Source organism: Euwallacea similis, chromosome 8 (genome assembly GCF_039881205.1).
Source record: "Euwallacea similis isolate ESF13 chromosome 8, ESF131.1, whole genome shotgun sequence".
NCBI classification, from domain to species: domain Eukaryota; kingdom Metazoa; phylum Arthropoda; class Insecta; order Coleoptera; family Curculionidae; genus Euwallacea; species Euwallacea similis.
In genome coordinates this window covers 969,012-981,345 of record NC_089616.1, presented here as the reverse complement: position 1 = coordinate 981,345, position 12,334 = coordinate 969,012, and the positions used below count along the sequence as shown (strand labels likewise).

At 37.6% G+C, this 12,334-nt stretch overlaps 1 protein-coding gene across 5 annotated transcripts in view; it reads left to right on the top strand.

The window, feature by feature from the left end:
- slo (calcium-activated potassium channel slo) overlaps window positions 1–12,334 on the top strand; it is a 52,696-nt gene that overhangs the window by 21,704 nt on the left and 18,658 nt on the right. For 4 of the 5 annotated variants that reach the window (XM_066392643.1, XM_066392645.1, XM_066392644.1 and 1 more), the window contains 6 exons: window positions 2,651–2,742; window positions 3,585–3,695; window positions 4,908–5,013; window positions 8,635–8,787; window positions 8,838–8,993; window positions 11,878–11,990. In XM_066392643.1, coding sequence (XP_066248740.1) covers window positions 2,651–2,742; window positions 3,585–3,695; window positions 4,908–5,013; window positions 8,635–8,787; window positions 8,838–8,993; window positions 11,878–11,990 — 731 coding nt within the window. The remainder of the gene's footprint in view (window positions 1–2,650; window positions 2,743–3,584; window positions 3,696–4,907; window positions 5,014–8,634; window positions 8,788–8,837; window positions 8,994–11,877; window positions 11,991–12,334) is intronic. The other variant, XM_066392647.1, reaches the window with a different exon arrangement.

Here is a 12,334-nt window from a genome sequence, read left to right as displayed (position 1 = left end):
ATTGGGGATAATGTGGGTTCTCTGGTAGGCTGTATTTGCCAGTTGGATCCCGGAGATCACAGAGTTAGCGGCCAATCGTTCGAAATATGGTGGGAAATACAGCAAAGATATCAGGCGCAGGTACTCAATGGTTCAGCAATCACAGACCATGATTGGCACACTTTTAGCATAGAGATCAAACGAATTTTAGGCTACGAAAAGTGTGGCCTATTCGTGCATCTACATGTTGTTTAAAAATCGTTAAGAGTTTGGAGCAATAAGAAATTGTAGATGCATGGATCGGTTGCGGATTTTGCTGATTTTTACACGAGAATTCCATGAAGTGTATCATTTTAATTAGAATGAAGCTGATTACTGACGTTTTAATGAATTCTTACTACAGTAGTGTGACATGCTGACCCGAGTATGTTTAAGCTCAACATTGGAAAAACATTTTAGTTTCAAGCATCTACATGATAGATCTTTCTGTTTTTTTTTCTATCTAACGGAGAATTTTCAATCATAAAATTGAAGCATTCCTTCACAGAAACGATCTCAATCAAACTGTGTTATTTATTTTTTTTTTTTTTGGGTGGGAGAGGGGATAGGTAGAATTGGAGTGTCCAGAAAATTTTTAATAATGCAGGGTTCCCACGGAATGGGCCATCTCGAGTTGCGTTTTGTGACACGTACGTGGTTTGAACACGATTTAGTTGCATTAGACCGTTTATCAGACTTACTCTCAGCGGCAGAATATACTTTTAAAAAAGAACGCTCTAACCAAGGCGTCATCTGTGTGGTTAAGCCAAATAGAGAGTAAGAGAAATCCAGAAGAATTAGTAAAAGATTCAAATAATGTTGAATTTGCGAGGTGGTGGGAGCGAGTGAAGCAATATCGTGATGGAGTTTTCAACTCTGGCCATCTTTTAATGACAAACATTTATGAGAGCTGGTTGGTGTGCCTGTTAATTGTAAACACACATGTGTTGTAAAAACGAGTAGGTACCTACTTATATCATATGGTATGTATTATATATGCTTATCATTAATTTTCGGGGTTCGAAAGGCCGCAGTACAACACCCATTTCCTGTATGGAGGGAAATCCTAAGTCCGATCCAAGCTACTTCACTAACAACATTTAATATATTTAGTTACCTTTTTGAGTTTATAGCACTATTACCGCCTTGAAGGTGAAGCAAATTGTAAAATAATCCGCGTATTCCCAAACTAAACTGATTCAACAAACCTTATTCCTATATTATACGTGCGACCATTTAATCTGGTAATGTTCATCGATATGATTACAGGACATGCTCGTTAACGAATGGTTGTCGTAACAATATATACTTATTCCAATGTAAATAACAGATGTTGAATGATCTATGGTCGTTTTCGTGAAAATCAATGGTCAATTGCTGCCATTCATTATCTCCCTTTAAGAGCCCCCGTACCCACCCTCTGTGCCTACAAAATCATCGAATATGAGAAAACTCTTCTTAGCAAATTCCCCCAAAAAGGTCTTAGAAATCTGTAGATTATGTTGAGCTTAAATACACCGGACTATTTTTAAAAGCTTTAAAGTTACTTACAACTGCAATTTAGCCAAAATTACGGCATGTCTTAGAACTTTTCAACTTCCATCAATACTGCCTTTCCGGCCTGAGCGGGCCGAAGGGTAATATTTTTGATTAAAATTACAATTTCGTTTATTAGTTTTTTTATATTTAGGCATGCTGTGCTAGGCTAGACGCCGAAAGTAACCAATTTGCTCATTTTGTATGCTTAACGCTCAATTTTGACGACTATTTAAAGCGCTTTGGCTTATGTTTACTTATTGACACTAACAACACGCCGCAACCAATTCGAGGAGCATACAGAATGAGAGATTATAGTGATCCAACTGAAGTAAATTTGAGATTAGCACCGAAAAAAATTTTATGGAGTTTTGGACCACTACACTTGTATTCAATTGCCTTAGATCCCATAGTTAGACCAAGTAGGTAGCCCATTAGAAGCATTTTATTGCCTGCACAGCCTCACTGAGCCACGCACGGGTCAAAATTGGTCGGCAAACTCGCAGATGCGATCTTCACTATGGCAAAATAGTTAAAGTCTACTAACGAGGTACTTTATCACATCATGTATGTTTCAATTTTTGAAATTTCTATTCTAGATTTGGTATGGAGAAAAGTGAAGTGGTAAATTAACTAAATGGTTATTATAGGTATTTCTAATAGTATTAGGGTGAAACTTTACAAATATAGCAATCAGTGAATAGTAAAGTTGTACTAACAGCAAAGTTGTGGCTGCGTTCCAGAAGTAATAAAATATTTCTCATAATCGAGCTTAGCTAACACATTGACCTTATAAGGCTCCTCAATTATTAGTCCTGTGTTTGTGAATTAAATTCTAGTTAGCTGTCCCTTTCCTCTTTTTCCAACACTCCTGAACTACTTCCCAATACTCTAAAGCTTACATAAAAAAATAATAGTTTCAGGGTAACACTAAAAGTGAACCGTCTATTTTTATTTCGTCACAATAAGGATTACCTCTCGCGTTTCGCTAGTCAGTCCCAATCAATTTCAATTAAACGAAATGCCAGAGGTAATTTCAACAATTTGTGTATAATGTCCTCAGAAATTATGCAAATGTTTATTTGTCTCGCTATAGGCGATTTTCGCCAGTTGTATCCCAGAAATCATTGACTTGATCGGGACTAGACCAAAATACGGTGGAACATTGAAGAATGAACGGGGTAGAAGGTGAGAAAACCTAGAATTTGTTTTGCATTAGGTCTGAACTCATTTGAACAGGACTCCTTTTAAGGTCCTTAGAAACGGATTTAAGCGTTAGTTAGTCGGATACACGATTCAGCATCGGTAATGATGCTCAGTCGCAAATTGGGGAAAATGTGAAACGACAAGTTTCACTTTCCCATTATTTGTTATAAATAAATAATATAGTCTGTTTGTTAATCGATGTGTGTTCATGCCGTAGTCTCAATGCTCAGTGGCTATATTTTCCTGCACGCTTATTATCATTCCTATAAATGTGACTTATTCGTTATTTTTGTTGTGTTGTTTTTCATATTTTTTAACATTCAAAAAGCCCGGCCTTACTCTATACTAATCATTGTGTTGTAGACAAGTACCACAACCAGTAAGTTCTTTTGCTGGTCTCGTAGATGTGAGAAATATATATAATTAAAACGTAATTTAGTAGATGTGATTTGCATGAACATGACATGATGTGGCGTTATGAAAAAATCCTAGTTTAAATTTTATACTTTCACATATCGATTGGAATCTACAATGTGCGTGGCCAGGCTGTGGTTAGGTTCCCACTTTTAGATGTAAATATTGAAATTTTAATTACCCAAATAGGATTTGATCGACTAAGTACAGAACTGTATATTTTTACATGCACAATCTAAATTTTAATTAAAATTCCGATTTTTTTGGTTAGTTGCATGGGGGTTTTAGTTCTCAACAGCAGTAACAATACTAACTTTTGTCTAGATTTTTCATAACATTGTCGTACGAGCAACTAACTAGAACCTTCCGATGGTCCGAGGCCTTTGCTAATCCATTTTTTTATGCATTAGGCACATTGTCGTTTGTGGACATATAACCTACGAGTCAGTGTCGCACTTCTTAAAGGACTTTCTGCACGAAGACCGAGAAGACGTCGACGTGGAGGTAGTTTTTCTTCATAGGTAAGATGCTAGTTTATAGATTTCGTAATTGTTGAATATAAAGTAGGTATTCAGAAAAAGCTCAATAAGCGCCGAAAAGAGAATGTTCTGCCAGGGAGCTAAAACGAAAAATCCGTTCCACTTGATATATTCCAAGTCATGCTTGTTACAGTTATACTTCGCTGTGAGTCAGTTATTTTGGACCACAATATATCAATCTTACCCGATTCAGGACAGCCACCTGTCCAATAGAAACCCTGAATCTTAATTAGTTACAGAAAGACACTTTCTACGTCCTTTCAGTCCATCCAATTTCTGTCTTCTTACCATTCATGTTAGGACTCAATAATGTCTAGGAAGATCCGGAAGTCACTTTCCCGTTTGTGCGGATATGCCTTGTTCCCACGTATCTGCAGCAATTTATCTTAAGACTCCAAACGCTTACTCGTTGGGGCAGGATTCCGATTTCCGACTATCTCGGGAGAAATTCTGGACAAGATTTCAAGTTGGTATAAGCATCTGTGCTTCCACGTAGCCCGCACTCTATACAAGCCCACATACCAAACATTACCCTTCAAGTAAAAAATTTAAGTAAATATACCGTAAAAACGACGGTTTCCGTATTTCCCATTGATGCGGGTAAAAGTCTCACGTAAATCGCGATTGTTCAACTCAGGACTCTAAGCTCTTACCACTCAACTAAAGACACAAACATTAACTGTTTACAGAGGCCTACTACCCCTTCTCACTTCAGGTACGGGTGAGCTGTGTCCCCACGCGCCCCCCACTTCTTGTGTTTCTCCGGAAAATTTTTCATATTTTTCGCAGATTCTGGATAGTAATAAGTTAAATTTATAATAATTTGTAGAAAAGAGCCAGACTTGGAATTGGAGGGATTACTAAAGCGACACTACACAACCGTGGAGTTTTTTCAGGGCACCATGATGAACGCAGTTGACCTTGAGCGAGTCAAGGTATCCATTTGGTGGGGTTGGGACAATCGAAATTCGCTTTTTTCCATACCTTTATTATATACATACAATAATTATTGCACACCGCCTACCTATTTTGAGTTTGGCAGAATTTTTTACGTAACTAGTAGCTGCATGGTACAACTCAGGAATTCCAAGTGTTCTCGATAGACGTCAAGCAGTATTATTCGCGCGCCCTTGTTCGCCTCTTTGATTTTGAGTTTTCTCTATTTTATGTTTTTTACTTTTTGGGAATGTACAGGAAGCCTCCTGATCTCGAACTGGAAGGCCTATTCAAGCGACATTTTACCACCGTGGAATTCTTCCAAGGTACCATTATGAATCCCATTGATCTACAAAGGGTCAAGGTAAGTAAGTTTACTCACAACCCAATATACTGATAGGGACGTTTCCTTGTGCTGGGGGTTTCTACTTTGGCACGTATTGTAGCTACATATTAACAGACATGAGGAGGTTCAAATATTTCTTGGGACAACTTAGAATACAGCGACTTGCTAGAATTATTATTGTTTACATTGCAGTATGTCACTATAGTTAAAAATCACTCGTAATGTGTTAGTTATAAACAATAAAAAACAAAAGGAACATATTAGATATACAGTAAGGGAGGACGAACAGAGAAATAAAAAACTTCGTACTTATAGTTCGGTCGTTTTTCTCTCATCATTTAAAATGGGGAATATAATTCTTTAAAAGGTATCTTTTAAAAATAAGAAACTGTGCAAGATGCCATATCGACAGCATCTCCCTAATTTCTCCAAAAAGCAAGCCCTCCCGTTTCGTTTCCTTTTCAAGCAACCGATCTTTTTTTTATCATGAGGAAAATCTTCGAAAGACACCCCTGAGCTGCTTGTCCTGTCCGCTGGGTAGTGTGGGATTCGCCGAGCCTCCTCTACCCATCAAGAACCTCGGAAATTGAAAAGAACCCTTTTTTCTCGGAACAGTCCCTGAGGGATTAAAATATCGTCAGCGTAGGAGAAGATTTTTATTTTTACAGGTTTTCTTCCACTTCTTTCATCTTGAACTTTACCTTCAATATGGCGCGCTCCTGACGTGTATTTTTTTTTGTCCGAGGGCCGGATTTCTTTGGTGATGCAAAAGGTCGTCCTTTACCTACCTGCGCGGTCACACCCATCCATTTGCTAACCGCGCCTGAAGTCGCTCTACTTCGGCGACCGAACGGGAACATGCAGACCAACGTGGTAGGCGACCAGCTTCGAGCAACCGACCCATGGGTAGTTCTTCTACCGTAATCTGATTGCATCTGCGATTATATTAGTTATAGGTTATTCATATCAGAACTTCCTCTTGGACATTTAGAAGAACTCCCACCTAGCAAGGAGGTGCATTTTTGTTGATTCCTCTATATTTTGACATTTTCTAGATGGAGGTCTTAGGTGTCGAGTTCGAACCTTGGAAAATTTTAAAGGCAAATTCGTATATCCAAAAAGTGCACACTGATCTTCTACCTCTTAAATGAGTGATTTATATGTGTTTCGTCAAAACAAAGAGTAAGTGAATAGCCGATGGTTTCAGTTTACAGCCAAATTGATATATTGGTATATGTTTGCCCATTAGTAACTGAAGTCTATTTTTGTTGTATGTTTAAAAACTTGCCTTCGCTCTAAAAGTAATGTAATCGGTGTGTATTCGTATATTGTCCAATCTAATTAATATTCTAATGGTGAATTTGTTCCTCATAAAATACCTTAATAGTATATTATTATACGAGCTTTTTATGATGGTCATTATTTTCTAAGAGAAACGTTTACGTCCCAAGCAGCAAGCGAAGAGCGCCCGTCTCCCGAGGGGATAATGGCCATAAAACATGTACTATACGTTTGAGATGGATTGCTCATTCTTCCTTTTATTTTATTCAGTTATCAGTTAAAATTAATTGAGAATAGCATTTCTCCTTCATTAAGGGCTCAGGTAAAAACCGTTTTTAATGTTTCGGTGATAAATCTGTCAGCGTCTTCAAAACCAAGGAAAATTGGGTAGAAACATGAAAATTAACACTTAACCGTGCATGAGAAATATCTAGAGATTTTCTGGAGGAATTTCAGAATATTTATCACATTTTAGACCCTTTGACGCTATATTTAACTTCAGTCAATAAACTGTATGCAATTCGATGTCCACTGAATTCCTAACATTTTCAAGACACAAGATTTCCGGCTCTAATATCCGTCAGCGTCTGTAAGAGCAATCAACTGGCCCTGCTCTAAACCAAAACTGGAGTCAGTCGGAGAACCATTGTCATTCTGTGGGCTTCTGTCTAAGACAAGACTTGTTGGCTGGGAACCCCTCAAAAACAACCGGATATTTAGACTGAGATCTGCAACTAAGACTTAATCTCTTCGTGCTGTTCTGAGTTCAGGACTTCCGCCTCGTTTCTTTTTCCTGCACGTTACGACTTTTATGTTGATGGGACTAACTGGATTTAGAAAATCTATCCCCAGAGGCTGCTGCCTATGACACTTTCGAACTCTTATCGAATTCTTGACTCGGTTCTGCTGATACTCGCTTCTCGGCCATCACCCTGGCTATATGTCTCTCGACCTTCGTAAAGTTCCCTAGGGCCCCAACTAATAATCGTGCAAATTTTAATAATACGCAATGAAGGGATGGTGAGTGTGATAGGTTTAGGCAGTTAAAGACGAGAACTTCGAAAATTCCTGTTTTGAAATGTTGTTGGTAATAGAATAGAAAAAGCTCTACGAGATAATAAGTCTCGGATGGTCTAGAAGATGGGGGTTAAAATATTGAATGTCAAACGATACTGTATTTCTAATACCTAATGATGCATTTATTCGATATTTTCTTGCATTCAATGTTCGACATAATATCTCATCTTCTACAGACTGAGCTTTTTGTATACTTTGCAGTTGCTTATATTTTTTTCCTTTAATGTGGCTAATAGCCGTGAGACCTACGGCACAAGCGGGTTTCAATACTAATGATAGTCCGGACGTGCTTTTCAACCAGACAGTCGTAACTTGCATTAGATCGGTCGCATAACATGAAATTCTGCGCTAAATACTTGAAAATGCTCAAAAATTTGGTTCGTATCAAACTCTATCGTTTTGGACATTATGTTTAGTACTGATCAAATTCAATTTCAAAAGTAACGTTGTTGGCGACAACATTGAGAGAAATATTCTTTAAATTGATCTAAGTCAACTTTAGTGACATACATGCGCCAAAAGACAACCCAATAGAAAATTTAGAATGTTCAACACATCCACACTACACACATTAAACATTCATAGACTAGGACAATTAAAACATCTCACTAGTAACGATTTCGGTAAGGAAGAATGCACTCTAGACTTACAGTTAGAGATTAGAAGTTCCTTAGCAACTAACATTTATATAAAGTCAAAACACAGGGAGGGCTAATTACGCTCGCACTTTAAGTTTCAATTAATAATCGAATTAATAATCAGTGACTAATTAAATACGGGAATGGAATAGGGCCAGTTTCGGGGTAAGTTGGCTCCCGAGCAAAGAGCAGTTTCATTCTTATGATAGATTCCGCTTGCATGCTGATAGATGAGTTCGTTAGAGCCTTTTTAAGACACTTTAAAGCACTTATGTTACCATTAAAACATTATTTGTTCTTCACGGCGTATTGACTTTTATTATCGAATAGAAGAATGTTAGAAGTTTAAGCATGGACAAAGGCAATCCATATCTAGACAAACACTTTATACCTACGGCAACCTTCACAGTAAATGTCTTGATATGAATGATCTTTGGCATGAAGTTCCCAAATATTGGAACCAACTAAGTTCTCCAGTTCATTCTCATAGAGTTACTAGAGCTGTTAGTTTCCTTTTGGTTCTGTTAAAATTGACTTGATTAGTCGGTTTTATTCAGAGTTAGCAATAGTTAGGTATTATCTATAGTCAAAACACGTTGGTGTGGCTACCCTATGCACAGTACCGGAAATTCACCACTTTTAGGTGCACGAAGCCGATGCTTGCCTGGTATTGGCTAATAAGTATTGTCAAGACCCAGACGCAGAAGATGCAGCCAATATAATGAGGGTGATATCCATTAAAAACTATAGTGACGATATTAGAGTGATCATTCAGTTGATGCAGTATCACAATAAGGTGAGTGCTTGAGCTGTTGGGAGAAGGTGATTTTGGAAGAAACCATATAGGCTTATCTATTGAACATTCCATCGTGGGACTGGAAACAGGGCGATGATGTCATATGTCTGGCAGAACTGAAGTTAGGATTCATCGCTCAGTCCTGCCTGGCTCCCGGATTTTCCACTATGATGGCGAATTTATTCGCCATGCGCTCCTTCAAAACTGTAAGTAGAAATTTGACTTTGGTTCTTGAAAAAAAAATCGGGAAACGTTGCTTCAGTGCCTGGAATAAACAATGGTTAAGCAATATCGGAATAAACGAGACTAATGTCAGTTTTCAACTTAATTAGGAGCGTTCACCACCTCTGCAATCACCCAGATATACAGGATGATTTCAAGAACAGGATGTTTTCACAGACGCAATTATTTTAAATTTATTTATAGCTTCATAAGAAAATCGCAATAACAGAAGTCTGGAGGGTGTGCAGGCCAAACTGCAGATTCATTTCGTATGATTTATCTTATTAAGAAATAAAACGCTCGAAAATAAATACCAAAGCTATTTTTACTTAGAATATTTGAGTAATTCAGAATACTTTCTGCTCCAATTTTATTGTTTAATGTGGAATTTCCTCCATAGTTGATTAATAAACGTGGATAGCTATCTCTATTGCATCCAATGTAGATTCCAGCTACTGTAGTTACAGCGAATCGGGATTTGTTATTCAGTTGCGCCGGTTTTAAGATAAAAATTAATACATTATAGTTTCATATTTTTCTTATAGTTAACACTTAATTCGGAAAATAATTGTATTTTGTAAAAAAAGCAGCTTTTGACAGACCTACGGAAAAATAACTACTTAACAATCAACAGCAGAAAAAACAAATTTCTCTGGACATTTTGTAACGTACCTAAATTCTAGTCACCGGGGATGCAAATCTGGACCAACGACTACTTGCGGGGCACCGGTATGGAAATGTACACGGAAACTCTCAGCCCTTCATTTATCGGCATACCCTTTGGGCACGCGGCCGAGTAAGTCAACCATCATGGACTCTTATCGGACGATAATGAGACTGCACCCTTATTATAATTTTTGTCATGTGCGTTCTTGCTGAACCCGTCTCTCTGCGAATCTGAATTGTCTCTTACTACCATCTCTGTGCCCGAAATTGCCTTTGTTACACATATTCAAGGTTGAACCTCTCTTGGAGTTGCGTGAGATCAAAGAAGCTATAACAGCGAAACTTTAAATAATGTTGGAAGTGTGATGTGTAAGCCAAATAAGATTTAAAATCCAAGAAGTACCCAACATGCCTTTCAAGTGTAATGTAATGTAAAATGTAAAAATAAGCACACAAACGCAAACACGATATTATGGGGTTGTTTGACAAGCGTATCGGAACTGGAAATCTCTGGATGTAATATTCCTATTGACCTATGAGATTCTAGATCTCGATGTACTATTTCCGCAGTTTGTATAACCGGCTATCTTTTGGAAACGTCTTTAAACATCAAATAGGAAACGGTACCAAACTTTGGCAACAAAGCTTTTAATCTCTGAATCGAAATTTTTGGCGATATCTTTAAATCCCAAATAAAGAACTTGAGAAACTTTAAATATGGAGGGGGGAGATCAATTGCATAATAAAATTATCTTATACAATGTGTTCTAGATAAGGATGTCCAGCATGGCAATCTCCTAAACGGTAAAAAAGAGACTTGGTTAATTGGGAGAAAAGTTGAGGATTCAAAGGAGTAATTTCATGCTGTGAACAGATCTGCAAAATTATTTCTAGTTTTTCCGTTATTATTCAATCAGTTTGATTTAAGTTTTCATAATGCTGAAAAAAAAATTACCAGGACCGTATTTAGGAAAAAAATTAATTATCACTCTTGACAAATGAAAAGTCCTGTAATGAATCGAAGATTGGCATATTGAAACTTATAAAAAACCTGCAATGGAAAAGTGATTTTAGTTGTCAACTATCTTTTTCCATAACTTGAGGAAGAAATAAAAAGAGTTCGAAAATTTCGGTTTTTTCGAAATTACTGAAAAAGCAAAAATAAATTTATAGATCTATATGCATCGTGAAACTACTCTCTTAAGTACGTAAATATGTCTTCCCTTTAACCAAATCTATAAGTATTACTGTGTACGAGATCTTCATTCTGGACATCCTTATCTCGGACACGGCGTGTATTATACCTACCAATGTTTCTCATACATATTTTTACTGTTTTTATAAAATTTGCTTTCCTGAATTCTTCTGCTACTCAATGGTTTAGTACCCCACAAAATCTTCGCAAACATACTTTCTTCGAAATTTCAATATTTCAATGTAGTCAGCAACAACAAGGGTCCAACCTTGAGGGACTAAAACACGTGCTGTAGTACATTGTATATAGTCCTACGTCCAGTTGTATCAGAACCAAATTGAATGATATGTCTTGTGGAAAAGTGACACGCAATTCGTGAGTTTTGTTTCGTTTCTTCGCTGAAGGACGCTGTATTATTTGAGAATTCCAAGCAAGCTTTTGTGATTATATCTGCTGTTGGTGTGTTCTTTTTATTCATACGTATGGCGGCATGAAACCGAGGAAAAGGCCGGCTGGAACGGTCACTTAAATTACGATCCACCAATTTCCTGTTTGTCAACAGTGAAATTGTATTTTTCTTGCGAATGCGCGGTACAGTGGCATTACCGCACGTATTTGCCAGCTGAAAGTAGCATATTACCGCACGTCTATGGTGAAAATGCCTAGCGCACGCAAGACAAAGTGGCATGTGTCGGTGACAAACATTTTTGCGGCCAACGTCAAGCCGTCATTTATATGCGTGCGGTAAAGCTAACACACGTGCTCTCATAGGAATAAAATTATACCCAACACGTGCGAAAATGTCTTTACCGGCCTCGATTGCTGCGGAATTCGGTCCGCTTTGCGTTGTTCCGTCAGCTGCAGTTAGGGTGCGGTAAAGTATCACTTTCCGCACTTAGGTAGGTAGGTAGGGACTCGAGGGCGTTTATAAATGCATTTTGAATGTTACTGATATAATTAATTTAATTTAGAACCGAAATATGGAGAAACGGTGATGATTTTTTCAGTCTCCCGATACTCAAGTATGGCAGAACGATTACCTTCAAGGGACGGGGTGCGAGATGTATACTGAGACTCTGTCCCCCTCATTCACGGGCATGACCTTTCCCCAGGCCAGCGAGTAAGGCTCCCTAATCATTTCAAACACAGCCTTTCACAATACACAATTAACAAATTTTTGGCGGAGCAACATATTCAAATGAATGGAAAATAAAACGACAAAAATACTCCAAATTGATTCTGAAAGTAAACTAAAAGACTCAACCTCTGCGTTGGATGTCGTTTTATTTATCTAAAAATGGCAGTGGGTACTAAATTTTCGAGTTACAAGTCGAGTTAAACGACTTACACCAGTGTTGTGAATTTCTATATTTCCTTACTGTCTTAATTTTTGTAGAATTTAGATTAATTCTTGCATCTAAAAATAGAATAGGTAGGGGCAGTTCGCAAGTATGATCATACTTA